This window comes from Salvelinus sp. IW2-2015, linkage group LG19 (genome assembly GCF_002910315.2).
Source record: "Salvelinus sp. IW2-2015 linkage group LG19, ASM291031v2, whole genome shotgun sequence".
In the NCBI taxonomy this organism is placed as follows: domain Eukaryota; kingdom Metazoa; phylum Chordata; class Actinopteri; order Salmoniformes; family Salmonidae; genus Salvelinus; species Salvelinus sp. IW2-2015.
The window spans coordinates 37,533,285-37,549,235 of NC_036859.1; the positions used below are offsets into that span (position 1 = coordinate 37,533,285).

General features: G+C 44.3%; 1 protein-coding gene and 1 long non-coding RNA gene across 6 annotated transcripts; both read left to right on the top strand.

The window, feature by feature from the left end:
* The first annotated feature begins 880 nt into the window (after positions 1–880).
* Positions 881–12,271, top strand: LOC111979454 (chromodomain Y-like protein). 5 transcript variants are annotated; one of them, XR_011481627.1, is made up of 9 exons: positions 881–1,114; positions 5,251–6,058; positions 6,705–6,970; positions 7,337–7,509; positions 7,906–8,116; positions 9,473–9,616; positions 10,129–10,671; positions 10,774–10,841; positions 10,872–12,271. XR_011481627.1 is itself a non-coding variant. In XM_024010005.3 (7 exons), exons 1-7 carry the CDS (start codon positions 1,091–1,093, stop codon positions 10,285–10,287), a joined length of 1,785 nt encoding a protein of 594 aa, XP_023865773.1. In that variant the 5' UTR covers positions 881–1,090; the 3' UTR covers positions 10,288–12,271. The 5 variants fall into 5 exon arrangements, 2 of the variants coding, with proteins under 2 accessions (XP_023865773.1, XP_070305123.1); XR_011481626.1 differs by having other exon boundaries at positions 10,129–10,841; XR_011481625.1 differs by having other exon boundaries at positions 10,774–12,271.
* A 130-nt stretch (positions 12,272–12,401) lies between these two features.
* LOC139029313 (uncharacterized) lies at positions 12,402–15,144 on the top strand. The gene is made up of 2 exons (XR_011481624.1): positions 12,402–12,996; positions 13,027–15,144. It is a non-coding gene; the product is annotated as an uncharacterized lncRNA (long non-coding RNA).
* The last annotated feature ends 807 nt before the right edge of the window (positions 15,145–15,951 follow it).

The following is a 15,951-nucleotide window of genomic DNA, read 5'->3' on the forward strand; positions in this document are numbered from 1 at the left end:
CAGTACAACAATCCAATACAACACACAACACATGCAATAGAACACATGCAATACGACACACAACAATCCAATACAGCACATTCAATACAACACACAACACATCCAACACAACACACTCAATACCACACATTCAATACAACACACTCCATATTTTCAAGCATAGTGGTGGCTACATCATGTTATGGGTATGCTAGTAATCATTAAGGACTGGGGAGTTTTTCAGGATAAAAACATTAATGGAATGGAGCTAGGCACAGGCAAAATCCTAGCGGAAAACCTGGTTCAGTCTGCTTTCCACCAGACACTGGGAGATTAATTCACTTTCAGCAGGGGGGAAAAAAACTAAAACACGAGGCCAAATCTACACTGGATTTGCTTACCAAGGACTATCTGGTATATTTTTGCTAAGAGAGAGCAGCACTGAGGTTTGACATAATAATGCACATGAACTCACTCATCCTCCGCCATCCACATGTATGTGCCTTTGTATGAAGGATTTCAAGTCGCAAAGCCTACATGTAAGATGTATAAATGTAATGTAATAATGTAATGTATATAGGCCTATGTGTAACTACAGCATGAAAGGTTTAAGTAAAGTAATGAAAATGGCTTTAATGCATAAGTCCATACAGTAAAAGACATCACTGATACAGTGCAGAGCATATGAAAAAGCAAGAAAGGAAAGGATGTAATTTGTGATCACCCAACAATTGCAAAGGACAATATCAAACAGTCATGTATGAAGGCTAATGTATTGAACATTGACTCCATATATACACTGAAGCGAAAAATATATACATTGTGCATCACTGAGCTACCAGCAGTCTGTCTAAGTTCCAAAGCCGCATCCTTATGCGCAAAATATGCGCAGCAGTGAGAGCGCAAAATAAATAGTTCGGTACACAGACCCCAGACAAAAAGTTCGCATGCTGGGCTGGACAGAACACCACACCGAGTACCTAGATAGCTAACGTTAGGAGGATTGGGCGTAGTCCAAAGACACCTAAATTGGGCTTCATCACATTTTGAGGAGAAGGTGCCTACAACCTAATACATTTTGATAGCCAAACGGCGAGATAAATTGCTCATAATGGCCTCGGAAGAGCTTTATGAGGTGAGTTAGCTAGCTACTATCGACTGCTAGCTAGCGTGATCTGAAATGGTTTTTTGGGGGGTTCGTGTAGCTAGCACGCTACTTAGCCAGCTAGATACTTGGCTTGAAAGCCATTTAACATTAGCTTCATAAAAATGTCAGCTCAAGACTCGTTGCCTACTAGAGTACTACTGTAGGTCGAAGTTGGGCCACCTTACGATAGCTAACGTTAGCCTTCCATATTTATTAGCATGAGGAGCTGCTGTGTGATTAGCTAGATCTGTGTGTTGTTGTGATTAGATGCGGGCAGCGATAGTCACGGCACGGGGTCTGTTGTCTTCTTGGCTAGTTTTAAGTTAGTTAACTAGTGAGCTTTTGTACTTAACACTCTGTTACAAGTTGCACCCAGATTGTGCCTCACTTCTCCATGTGTACTCCTAATAATGATTCACAAACAATTGTGGCCAGGTAATTTTTTTTACATGCCAATCCAAAACTTTAGGCGTATTCTTTCAGATATACTATTCCATGACTATTCTATATGCAATTCTGTGAATGCTTTCCATCTTTAGTTAGTAGACTAATTATTATAGGTAGTCAAGTCTACCCCTATCTCGACCATGTGATATAATGGCGTAAAGTTCGTTTCAAACTCAACATGCTCATTGTCTTTATCACGTTCAGGTTTGCCATATACTGGTAGTTAAATTGCCTACATTGGAAATCTTACCCACAGAGCTCTCACATTATAAACAGCAAGAGAGCTGACACATAGCTACAGAAATCTGATATATATATATATATTAGTACCAGTCAAAAGTTTAATAAGTAGAATAATAATAGTGAAGACATCAACTCTATGAAATAACACATATGGAATCATGTAATAACCAAAAAAGTGTTAAAACAAATCAAAATATATTGTATACAAGAGATTCTTCAAAGTAACCACCCTTTGCCTTGACAGCTTTGCACACGCTTGGTATTCTCTCAAACAGCTTCATGAGGTAGTCACCTGGAATGCATTTCAATTAACAGGTGTGCCTTGTTAAAAGTTAATTTGTGGAATTTCTTTCCTTCTTAATGCGTTTGAGCCAATCAGTTGTTGTGAAAAGGTAGGGGTGGTATACAGAAAATAGCCCTATTTGGTAAAAGACCAAGTCCATATTATGGCAAGAACAGTTCAAATAAGCAAAGAGAAACGACAGTCCATCATTACTTTAAGACACGAAGGTCAGTCAATACGGAAAATGTAAAGAACTTCTAATGTTTCTTCAAGTGCTGATGCAAAAACCATCAAGCGCTATGATGAAACTGGCTCTCAAGGACCGCCACAGGAAAGGAAGAACCAGAGTTACCTCTGCTGCAGAGGATAAGTTCATATAGAGTTACCAGCCTCAGAAATTGCAGCCCAAATAAATGCTTCAGAGTTCAAGTAACAGACCTTCATGTTCGAAGTGTCGCAAAGAAACCACCATAACACCAATAACAAGAAGAGACTTGCTTGGGCCAACAAACACGAGCAATGGACATTAGACTGGTGGAAATCTGTCCTTTGGTGTGATGAGTCCAAATTTTAGATTTTTGGTTCCAACCGCCGTGTCTTTGTGAGACGCAGAGTAGGTGAACGGATTATCTCCGCTTGTGTGGTTCCCACCGTGAAGCTTGGAGGAGGAGGTATGATGGTGTGGGGGTGCTTTACTGGTGACACTGTCAGTGACTTATTTCTGAGAAATTAAGGCTATACCATGTGAGAAATTGCCAAGAAACTGAAGATCTCAGCGCAAACTGGCTCTAACCAGAATAGAAAGAGGAGTGGGAGGCCCCGGTGCATAACTGAGCAAGATGTCAAGTACATTAGAGTGTCTAGTTTGAGAAACAGACGCCTCACAAGTCCTCAACTGGCAGCTTCATTAAATAGTACCCGCAAAACACCAGTCTCAACGTCAACAGTGAAGAGGCGACTCTGGGATGCTGGCCTTCTAGGCAGAGTTGCAAAGAAAAAGCCATATCTCAGACTGGCCAATAAAAAGATTAAGAAGGGCAAAAGAACACAGACACTGGGCAGAGGAAGAAGTGTTTTGGACAGACACATCTAAGTTTGAGGTGTTCGGATCACAAAGAAGAACATTCGTGAGACGCAGAAAAAATTAAAAGATGCTGGAGGAGTGCTTGACGCCATCAGTCAAGCATGGTGGAGGCAATGTGATGATCTGGGGGCGCTTTGGCGATGGTAAAGTGGGAGATTTGTACAGGGTAAAGGGATCTTAAAGAAGGAAGGCTATCACTCCATTTTGCAACGCCATGCCATACCCTGTGGACGGCGCTTAATTGGAGCCAATTTCCTCCTACAACAGGACAATGACCCAAAGCACAGCTCCAAACTATGCAATAACTATTTAGTAAAATGTCAGTCAGCTGGTATTCTGTCTATAATGGAGTGGCCAGCACAGTCACCTTATCTCAACCCTATTGAGCTGTTGTGGGAGCAGCTTGACCGTATGGTGATGGAAGTGCCCATCAAGCCAATCCAACTTGTGGGAGGTGCTTCAGGAAGCATAGGGTGAAATCTCTTCAGATTACCTCAACAAATTGACAACTAGAATGCCAAAGGGCTGTAATTGCTGCAAATGGAGGATTATTTGACGAAAGCAAAGTTTGAAGGACACAATTATTATTTCAAATAAATCATTATTTATAACCTTGTCAACGTATTGACTATATTTCCTATTCATTTTGCAACTCATTTCATGTATGTTGTCATGGAAAACAAGGACATTTCTAAGTGACCCCAAACTTTTGAACGGTAGTATGCGTGTGTGTGTGTATATATAAATCAAAGCTGTTGCAACTGCCTAGTTAAATAAAGGTAACACACACACACACACACACGATAGGAGGAATATCTAAAAGTAGGCTAATACAATCAACAGGCCCAATTAGCCATGAAGTCATCTATTCAGTAGTCACACTACTTGCCTGTTGGGTAGAGTAACTGCCTTTTATGAACCCAGTGGTTTACTGAATACATCTCTGATGTCTCACATGTAGCCTAGTGTGAACCAGGAGTGGTATGGTGTTGATATCCTTTGTATCTAAAGAGTTAAAGGAGCGTGCATTGTGGGTCGTGAAATGATCGACACATGAAGTGGACAGCTTTTATTTTCGACGCAGGGCACCAGTAAAAGGTGTTCTCTGGTGTCCCGTTGGACATTTTGATAATCCCCCAAAAATATTCTGTATAGAGAATAGGAAAAAGGAGCAAAGTTCATCTGTATTATTGATGTTGAGTATTTACCACCCTATGTAAAGTTTGGGATATATAAGATACGCCGTAAGAGCGTTCGTGCAAAACCCGATGCGACGCAAGAAGTGTAAAAAGTTTGTTGTCCAGTGTTTGCAGACAGAAGGAATATGTTTTGTAGAGTCTGTGAATGTAAAATGTTGCAACTGTGGTAGGGATCATATTTTCCCGAATACCCAGAGTTCCCTGTTGGGGTGAAAAAGGTTGAGGTGTCAAGGATCATGGTTGTACAGCAACTCTCCTATGTGGAGGCGGTGAAGAGAGTTGAAGGGGTTAAAGGCCACAGTGCTGAAGAAGATATGGCAGTGGATACATCTCAACCAGTTGAAAATGTTATACGTCAATCAAGTGATCTGGATACACTTATTGTGAAGAAGGTGGATCTTGTAACATTTTATAGCAGTTAGTAATTGTACTGCACAAGAAGTCCAAGACGCTGGACATCCATTATATCTGCAGTTGGAAGGTTTTGCCCACCACAGAAGCTACGGTCGTCTCCAAGACTTAACGGCAGAAGCACTACAAGGACTACTGTCGCCAGGAAATGTCCCACCATCACAGGATTCTGAGCATGTGTAGGGACCTGATTTTAAAAACAGAAAAGCAGGCTGATTTAGTTTAACATATCATTATTGATAGTTTGTATGGAATAAAAAAATTGACACGCGCATTTCTTTCCTTTTAGTAGGTAGCGGAATGCACATATAAATTGTTGCTAACACCATTATACCAAATAAACATTTGCCCAGTGTGGGCTATAGCCTAGACGTTTCAGTCTCAATGATCGTGACTTAGTGACTGCCCCACGTCTAGTCACTGCCACTGCCAACTATTTTGTTTAATTCTGTCACAGGTTGAGAAAATTGTGGACAAACGGAAGAACAAGAAGGGAAAGATGGAGTACCTGGTCCGCTGGAGGGGGTACGGATACGAGGGGGACACCTGGGAGCCCGAGTCGCACCTCTCCGCTTGCATGGAGTTCATTCACCATTTTAATCAGTCACACGGCGAAAGACCGAGAGACGGCAGTTTACTGCGCTCCACTCAAAGCTCTCCCAGCATGGCCCACAGCCACAGTTCGAGCAACAACGCCCGCAAACAGATCTGCAGGCCTCAGCCACTCTGCGGCAATAGTGGAGCAGGAAACCACGCTCTAGTGAAACCCGCCTCTTCGCCCACCACAGCAGCTACGGCCGTCTCCAAACGGCCGCAGCCACCACTTGACTCTAGCCTGGCAAATTCCAAAACGGACACACAGCAGCTTATCTTGAGCCAGAAGTACAGTGATTTCACTACCTGTGCCATTTCTAGTCCAAGCTTTACAAGTGGTCCCGCTGCTTCTCCAGTGGGCACGGCGCGTCGGAGTATGGACCTGGCCAAGTCCGGGATCAAAATCCTGGTTCCCAAAAGCCCCATGAGCAGCTGGGTGGACTCTGAAGAGTCGCCCAGCGAGGCGGCCCACAGTCTGGAACAGGGGGGTCAGGAGCAGGACTCTGTGCCTCCAGAGGTGGCCCTGTTGGAAAAGCCTCTGGGGTTGCTGCTGGGGCCCGGGGAAGAAAGGGCACGCATGGGGACTCGGCCCAGGACTCAAAGCCAAGTCCCATTGATCCCTCAGCAAGTCCCCATAACACCCGCATCCATACACACCCTCAATGGGAAAGGTAAGGCTTTTTCAATAGACTGCAATGACTGTTGTTGTTGTGCTGTTTACTGAACCCAGGTCTTGTAGTTGAACGTTCAAAAGTCATAAAATCAAATGTTATGTTAAATGCGCCGAATACAACAGGTGTAGTAGACCTTACAGTGAAATGCTTACTTAGAAGCCCTTAACCAACAATGCAGTTAAGAAATAAAAGTAACAATCAATTTAAGAGCAGCAGTAAATGGCAGAAGCCATTGTTGTGTTGCCTCTGATTGGACCTGTTTTATCATTGGAGGACCAGATGCTGCTGGAAGTAGCGTTGGAGGACTTATGAAGGTACAGACTTCTCATTCTGGTCTATGTAGACCACAATGCCCGAGGGGAGTGATTGGGGACAATACCATGCAAATCTTTACTCCAGGCCAATTCCGTTTCTCCCCTTTCGTTATCAATTAACTCAAATTTGGTGCACTGTTCATCTACTGTTGAGTAGAACAGAAGGGAAGCCCAGAAAAGCACTGAGACCTACTCATGACATGCAGTAAACTATTCAGCCTGTTCCAGATAATTAATATTGCTGATTATTACAACAGACAATATTAAGAAAGGCAGAAATGCTTCCCATTTCCATCCCCCTGTATCTTATGTGGTTTTTTAACCACCAGGTACATCGACACTCATGGAGGCTCTGGCAGCCAACGGGACGGCTAACCTGCGGAGTACCGTGGCGCGAGTAACCGCCGTCTCCGGAGTGGCGGGGAAACGGCGCTTCGAAGAGCAGCGCTCGGTTTTCGACAAGCGCCTTCGGTTCAGCGTACGGCAGACGGAAAGTGCCTATCGCTACAGGGACCTCGTCGTCAAGAAGCAGGACGGTTTCACCCACATCCTGCTCTCCACCAAGACCTCGGAGAACAACTCACTCAACCCCAACGTGAGTCATATGCCTGCTTGTCTTTCTGCCTGCCTGTCTTTGCCCTAACAAAACAATTGTTATACAGCGTGACAGTTAGTAGTACTTTTATAGTTTTGTTATGCCAACATTTCCAAACAGTTGGTAGTCAAATATAATTGTTGAATGTAAGCAACATTTCTTTAAAAGAAAGTCAAAGACTGGTTCTTCAAAAATATATTGGGATGATTTCCTGGACACAGATTAAGCCTTAGACTAAAAAAGTATTTCCAGTGATCATTCTCCATCGAAAGGGCTTCCTAGTCCAAGATTAGGCTTCATCTGTGTCTGGGAAACTGGCCCATAAAAATGTATAATATTTTTGAATCCCTCCCTTGGCTGCCTCAGGTGATGAAGGAGATACAGAGTGCCATGGCCACAGCGGCATCAGACGACAGTAAGCTGGTCCTACTGAGCGCCGTAGGCAGCTTCTTTTGCTTCGGCCTGGACTTCATCTACTTCATCAGGCGGCTTACCGACGACCGTAAGAAAGAGAGCATCAAGATGGCCGAGACCATTAGGTAGGTCAGAAGGCTTACCTCTGTTTCTATTTTTTTTATGTGGATGATTTTCAAAAAGGGAGAAAAAATATATATATTTTTTTTAAAGGTCGGCAGGATGACTCAACTTCCTCATTTCTCGATTGTCCAAAAATCTGTCCTCATCCTCCTTGTCCCCCTTATCTTCATCTGCACTGATTTAAAGAAAACAAAATGGTGGAAGCTCATCATTAGGCTGTCTTTTTATCTCTGGTCAGTTCTTTCAGATCAGTGCAAATGACAGATTGTCTGGAATCATCGGTTATTTTTGAAACTGGTGAAAAAGATGAGTAGAATGCTATGTTGTAGTGTCAGTCGTTGTAATAATGCCACAGAAGATGGTGATTCAAACCCAGTCTGTTGTTCTCATCCTCTCAGGACATTCGTGAACACTTTCATCCAATTCAAGAAGCCTATCATCGTAGCCGTGAACGGACCGGCCGTGGGCCTCGGAGCCTCCATCCTCCCGCTGTGTGACGTAGTCTGGGCCAACGAGAGAGCCTGGTTCCAGACGCCTTACACCACCTACGGACAGACACCCGACGCCTGCGCCTCCATCACCTTCCCTCGCATCATGGGCGTGGCCTCGGTGAGTTGATGCTGAAAATCCTCCACATTCTCAGATGGGGGGAGTTGTTTAGCACAGCAATACAGATATTGTTTGGGGAACTGGTTTTAAGTGTAGCACTCACCATTTTTTTAGCTGCTTTTTGCTCCAGGACTAGGTTTAATCTATGTCAATGATTTGGGGTGGGCTAGTGGTTTCTAGATCACATTGTACTGCTGCGATCGTGGGGTTTGAATCAAGTATCCGTGCTTCACAACGGGTAAATGAAGGTTGGGTTTTGATTTGGCTATGTCCATTTTCCCCACTAATGCCGGGTGTACAGTACACCACTTTCAAAATCCTAAACATCGCTGAGCCTCTAGACGTTAAACGACCGTCTTATCTTGTATTGTTTTGTCTTGCCGAACGTAGAGGTGCGCACTAAGCGATCCGGGTCAGACTACAAGATTCCTCACTTGGTCGTGACGATTCTCCATACCACGCTGTCTCGTGAAAACAATGATGTGATTTAGGTTAACGTAGCTAGAATGATCTATGGCTCAAAGCAGTCTCGTAACTGTTTTCAGTCAGAGACATTCACGCTTGCCATTACAGAGTTGAAATATCTAGCCAACATTTTGAATTAAATAACATTGCTTGTGAACATCAGAGCTGTAACGATTTGACGCTTTGGTTAAAAGCAAGTACAGACCCATACTAGTAGTAATCATGGCTCCTGCTCCAGAGTCTACACATCCTGGGTGATGTCATCATCTTACTGGCTTTTTCTCTGGTGAGCTCTCATTGGCTACTGCTGATCACCGTTCTCAAAACTTGTCGTTGCACATCTCACACTACAAGAGCATTGAAGATTTTGTCCCGGTTTAATTACTATTATTTTTTTTTTCAAACCATGTATCAAAATACTAAGACTGCCCAAAGACGGGATCGGCCGTCAGATTGCGTCCCTCACCTGCTCACATTAATCGAGCGTCAGTGCCCCCCCGAGTAGGCAATGACATGGGGATTTTATCTCCGATCTAATAGCATAGAAAATACGTTGCGCATTTCTTTACTTCAGAAATACTGCACCAAAGACCTTAGCTAGATGTCAAATTGCTTCACTAAAACATCCTCGGCAAAAATGTCAACATTTTATTACAGATTTCTTTATCTTAGATTCATTCTGGGGATTTTGAGAAAGTGAAATAGGCTTCCAACAGTGTCTCATAGGGGACAATCATCATTAACCAAACTGAATCGGTCAGGAAACACACCTCCAAGACTGAAATCTAGTTTGTCAAATGAGCAACTGGAAAACACGTGCCAATCGTTGTGTTCAGTGGCTCGTTAACCTCCCTCTCTCTTCTCTTTTTGTTTCTCTCCCTCGTCTGTCAGGCCAATGAGATGCTGCTGAGTGGGAGGAAGCTGACGGCCCAGGAGGCCTGTGCTAAAGGGCTTGTCTCCCAGGTGCTGTGGCCCGGGACTTTCACTCAGGAGGTGATGGTTCGCATTAGGGAGCTAGTCTCTTGTAATTCAGTTGTAAGTCATCCTCTTTCATTTGATTTTTGAAGATTTAAAAAAAATATTTCTACACAGTCACAGTACGCCCACGGCCCTCCCCAGCCCTCATTGTCCTCCCTCTTTTTTTGTTCACGTTTTTGTCTCATCAAAAACCATAAACATTACGTCACTGACACTCATATATATATATACACACACACACTCTCCTAGCCACAAGTGGCCACTTGAATTGTTAACTTTTCAATGTCTCCCAACCCGAAACGGAACCAAGAGTGTGTTTAAAAAAAATAAAAAAAATAATATAATGCTTTTAGGAATACATTGAATTGAGATCAAGTCACAATATCTGGATGTTGCAAAATTTCTCATGAATCGTCTGTGCAGACATTGTTGACATAAGAGTGATCTCATGTCCCACAATGAATGGTTAAGCGAGTCTATGCCAATATCCTTCAATGCATCCATATCCATCAGTCATTTTCCTTTCCTTTTTCCCGCCGGGTGGGGTGGGGGCCTCTGCTGCACTGTAGGTCCTGCGGGAGTCCAAAGCACTGGTCCGAAACGCAAACCGGGCCGCCCTGGAGCAGGCCAACGAACGCGAGTGTGAGGCGCTGAAGAGAGTTTGGGGCTCCTCGCAGGGGATGGACTCCATCCTCCAATACCTGCAGAAGAAGATAGATGCGTTTTAAGGAAAGCATGTATCCCCCATGTTCCCAAGCCCCATTCAGTGGGGGAACCAGACAAACAGCACTGAGAGTGCAACAGGTTCAATCTGCAATCTGTGTGATCTATTGTATGTGTGTGTGCCCATTGAGATGTTGCTGCTGGACCTTTAACTCTTCCTAGCATCCCGGTGACCATGTGTTGACCCTTTACCCAATAACCCCCGGCCTTTGACCCTTTACCCCCAGTGGTTCCCAACCCTGGTCCTCCAGTACCCCCAACAGTACACATGTTTATTGTAACCTTGGACAAGCACACTCGATTCAACTTGTAAACGAATCATCAAGCCCTCAATGAGTTGAATGAGGTATGTTTGTCAAGGGCTACAACAAAACGGTTTACTGTTGAAGGTACTGGAGGACCAGGGTTGGGAAACACTGTTGGGGCTACTGGAGGACCAGGGTTGGACAACATGTTGGGGCTACTGGAGGACCAGGGTTGGGCTGTTGAAGGTACTGGAGAACCAGGGTTGGGCTGTTGGGGCTACTGGAGTACCAGGGTTGGGCAACAATGTTGGGGGGTCTGGAGAACCAGGGTTGGGCTGTTGAAGGTACTGGAGGACCAGGGTTGGACAACAATGTTGGGGGTACTGGAGAACCAGGGTTGGGCTGTTGAAGGTACTGGAGAACCAGGGTTGGGAAACACAGTTGGGCTACTGGAGGACCAGGGTTGGACAACAATGTTGGGGGGTACTGGAGGACCAGGGTTGGGAAACACTGTTGGGGTTACTGGAGGACCGTTGAAGGTACTGGAGGACCAGAGTTGGGAAACACTGCTCTACCCAATAGCCCTGGCCTGCGCGAAATACCATTCCACATTACAGGTTCAACTAAACGTGGCCTAGATTGAAAGGGATGGAGGGATTGGAGGAGGTGAAGACATTGATGAATACACAAAAAAGTGTCTTGCATAGTGGGGTGTCTGTCCTATTCACCTCAGGATTGATTTGGGTGGGATGTTGTATCAACATGGATCAGAATTTATGACACAACAAAAGTGCACATTGAAAACTTTGACAAACACCTAGGCGACTTTCCATTGTGGAGCCTGCAATAAGATCTAACACTCTGAACTCTTGGGAAAACAGCGCAGCCCAGTGGATGGGAGGCTTATTGGATTCTCCATATTGACACCTGTAAAGCTTTCCATTCAAAACAGGACTTATTGCTATTTGAACTGAATAGAGGCCCCTGGATTAAATTAAAGGCGCGTTGTCGAGAAATGTACTGCACTTGACTTTAAAAGGTCATTTAAGCTTGAGCCGTCATCTGTAGCGTTCACCATGAATACCATCTTCGAACGTCAGGGAAATTGCCTTTTAAAAGACTCATTGTCAACAGTGCAGTGCTTTTTGAACAGCAAGCCTTTGATTGAATCCAGGACAGAGTCTGTCATATACATTTGTAACACAGCTCCTGACTGTATTTTTACTTTTTGTCTGATATCTTTCTGTAGATGATATTTCACCCAGGTCATCTTTTTGTTGTCGTCTTATTTGGTTTGGGGGACTGTATTTTCCACCAAACAGTTTCTCTGTAAACAGATTATTATTATTTTTTTAAGACTATTACAATATAGTTGTATTAAATATTCTGCAACTCCTGAATTATTCCATCCTTGAAACATACACGCAAAGGAGAGACAATTACAAGATTCTGAATGCAGTTGTGACGAGGCTAGGGTACAGGGTTCAAGGCTCAGTTGTGACGAGGCACACGGTTCAAGGCTCAGTTGTGACGAGGCTAGGGTACAGGGTTCAAGGCTCGGTTGTGACGAGGCTAGGGTACACGGTTCAAGGCTCAGTTGTGACGGGGCTAGGGTACAGGGTTCAAGGCTCGGTTGTGACGAGGCTAGGGTACACGGTTCAAGGCTCAGTTGTGACGAGGCTAAGGTACACGGTTCAAGGCTCAGTTGTAACGAGGCACACGGTTCAAGGCTCAGTTGTTGACGAGGCACACGGTTCAAGGCTCAGTTGTGACGAGGCTTAGGGTACAGCGGTTCAAGGCTCGTTTTGACGAGGCTAGGTACACCGTTCAAGGCTCAGTTGTGACGAGGCTAGGTACACGGTTCAAGGCTCAGTTGTACGAGGCACACGGTTCAAGGCTCAGTTGTGACGAGGCTAGGGTACAGGTTTCAAGGCTCAGTTGTGACGAGGCTAGGGTACACGGTTCAAGGCTCAGTTGTGACGAGGCACACGGTTCAAGGCTCAGTTGTGACGAGGCTAAGGTACACGGTTCAAGGCTCCGTTGTGACGAGGCTATGGTACACGGTTCAAGGCTCAGTTGTGACGAGGCTAGGGTACACGGTTCAAGGCTCAGTTGTGACGAGGCACACGGTTCAAGGCTCAGTTGTGACGAGGCTAGGGTACACAGTTCAAGGCTCAGTTGTGACGAGGCTAGGGTACACGGTTCAAGGCTCCGTTGTGACGAGGCACACGGTTCAAGGCTCCGTTGTGACGAGGCACACGGTTCAAGGCTCAGTTGTGACGAGGCTAGGGTACACGGTTCAAGGTTCAGTTGTGACGAGGCTAGGGTACACGGTTCAGTTGTGACGAGGCTAGGGTACACGGTTCAGTTGTGACGAGGCTAGGGTACAGGGTTCAAGGCTCAGTTGTGACGAGGCTAGGGTACACGGTTCAAGGCTCAGTTGTGACGAGGTACACGGTTCAAGGCTCAGTTGTGACGAGGCACACCGTCAAGTTTCAGTTTGTGACGAGGCTAGGGCACACGGTTCAAGGCTCAGTTGTGACGAGGCTAGGGTACACGGGTCAAGGCTCAGTTGTGACGGAGGCTAAGGGTACACGGTTCAAGGCTCAGTTGTGACGAGGCTAGGGTACAAGGCTCAGTTGTGACGAGGCTAGGGTACACGGTTCAAGGCTCAGTTGTGACGAGGCTAGGGTACACAGTTCAAGGCTCAGTTGTGACGAGGCTAGGGTACACGGTTCAAGGCTAAGCAATGCCTTAATCTTTCCTCCATTTTCTAATGACAAAATTCTGATTTGAAGAGTGATTATCAGTGAGAATAGCCTTTAATCTCACCACTCAGTACCATGGATATAGGACTTTTGCAGCTTCAACATATCTCACCCTGTTTTTTTTTGTTGTTGCATTGAGCAAAGGTTACTTCTAAACTGCTGTGGGAGGCATTCTATTTACATTAGTCAAAGCCCCGGGGGGAAAAAAATATGTACAGCTTTTGAATTTGTAAAACAAAAACGTTATTCGCCTACAGTTTGTTTTGTATTTGTCTTTTTATATATGAATTCTGACTTGACCAATGTTTTGTGGCCTCACCAATCATTTGGCCATATTCCTTGTTTCACTGGATTTATAAAAGTAGCAGAGCACGGGGGTAACAGATGACAGCGCCCAATATCTGGACAACTGCTGTTACCTTTGCCTATTTCCATAAAGAATTATGGAAAATGTCATTATTTATATTGTCTATGAGTATTTAAATATTTAAAGTTGAGATGGTTTGGACAAAAGTAGTGTCTGTTTTGAGTCATTGCTCATGGTTTGTTTAACAGTTGATTTTATTTTATTGGAATGTGAAGTATCTTCTCGGGGCAGTCTACTCGTGGACATAGTATGATTTTTACTTTCGGCTCTAGTCTATTACAGCCCTCGTCGCGATCTTCGTCAGAATTCCGTTTTGGCCTTCGCGCATAGATTGTTAACGCCGCAACTGCACCAGTCAAATTGTTTTCTTCGCATATTTTTTTTCTTCTAGAAGGGTTAGAAGTCAGTATTTCGGTTGAGTTTTTCTGTAAGCAAAGGCAAAGAGGTATTGCGTATCAATAAGGCGATGCTCTTTGTAAAACATGTCCTTTTGCTTAGTTTTCCCCAAATTGTGCCTGAGAAGCATGTCATACCTCGAGTGCTCCAGAGTAGCGCAGCGGGTCTAAGGCACTGCGTCTCAGTGCTAGAGGCGTCACTACAGACCCTGGTTTGATTCCAGGCTGTATTACAACCGGCCGTGATTGGGAGTCCCATAGGGCGGCGCACAATTGGCCCCAGCGTCGTCCGGATTTGGCCGGGTTAGGCTGTCATTGTAAATAAGAATTTGTTCTTAACTGACTTGCCTAGTTAAATAAAGATGTTTTTTTTTTTAAACATACTTCATGTTTCACTGAATGCTGATTTAGAAATATTAGCAAGCATCTTCAACACTTGGACCATAGCTTAGTTAATGTAATGTCCTCAACACGTTTTTCTCATTGAAGAAATGTACTGTATTTAAAAAAATATATATATAATTTGTCTTGTTAACACATCATGATGATGAGGCTTGTCTAGTGTACACAGAATTCACTCATTCTGTTGAAAGATTCCAAGAAGCGTTGTTGAAATTGACTGCATTTTAGTACAGCAGCGAAATATTTTTAAAGTCTGAAATCGCATAACCCTCACCCTTCTGAAGAACTGTGTGAACTGCCTTGACTCAAATCCTGGTACAGCATTTTTGCATACATGTGACCTATTTTGTAGTTGTACTTATATAAATATACATGCTGTACAATCTGAAAGTGTTTTAAAAAAAAATATATATATATATAGATTACTGAAATATATACTCGCTGTGAAAATAAACGGTGTGAACCTGTTAAAGTAATATTGTGTTGGTTAGGTTATACAGTGCATTCGGAATGTTTTCAGACCCCTGGACTTTTTCCACATTTTGTTACGTTATAGCCTTATTCTAAAATGTATTAAATCGTTTTTCCCCCTCATCAATCCACACACAATACCCCATAATGAAAAGGTAAAGTTTTTCTTAATTTTTATGTTTGCACATTTATAAAAAATAAACGGATCACATTTACATAAGTATTCAGACCCTTTACTCAGTACTTTGATGATGCACCTTTGGCAGCGATTACAGAGTCTTCTTGGTACACCTGTATTTGGGGAGTTTCTCCCATTCTTCTCTGCAGATCCTCTCAAGCTCTGTCAGGTTGGATGGGGAGCGTTGCTGCACAGCTATTTTTAGGTCTCTCCAGAGATGTGTATTCGGGTTCAAGTCCGGGCTCTGGCTGAGCCACTCAAGGACATTCAGAGACTTGTACCGAAGCCATTCTTTGCGTTGTCTTGGCTGTGTGCTTAGGGTCGTTGTCTTGTTGGAAGGTGAACCTTTGCCCCAGTCTGAGGTCCTGAGTGCTCTGGAGCAGGTTTTCATTAAGGATTCTCTATATTTTTCTCTGTCCCTCTATCCTGACTAGTCTCCCTGCCACTGAAAAAACATCCCCACAGCATGATGCTGCTATGCTTCATCATAGGGATGGTGCCAGGTTTCCTCAGACCAGAGAATCTTGTTTCTCATGGTCTTGACTCTTGAGAGTCCTTTAATTGCCTTTTGGCAAACTTCAAGTGGGCTGTCGTGCCTTTTACTGAGGAGTGGTTTCCATCTGGCCACTCTACCATAAAGGCCTGATTTAGTGTACTGCTGAGATGGTTGTCCTTCTGGAAGGTGCTCCCATCTCCACAGAGGAGCTCTGTCAGAGTGACCATTGGGTTCTTGATCACCTCCCTGACCAAAGGCCCTTCTCCCCCGTTTGGCCAGTCGGCCAGCTCTAGGAAGAGGTGGTTCCAAACTTCTTCCATTTTAAGAATGATGGTCACTGTTTTTGG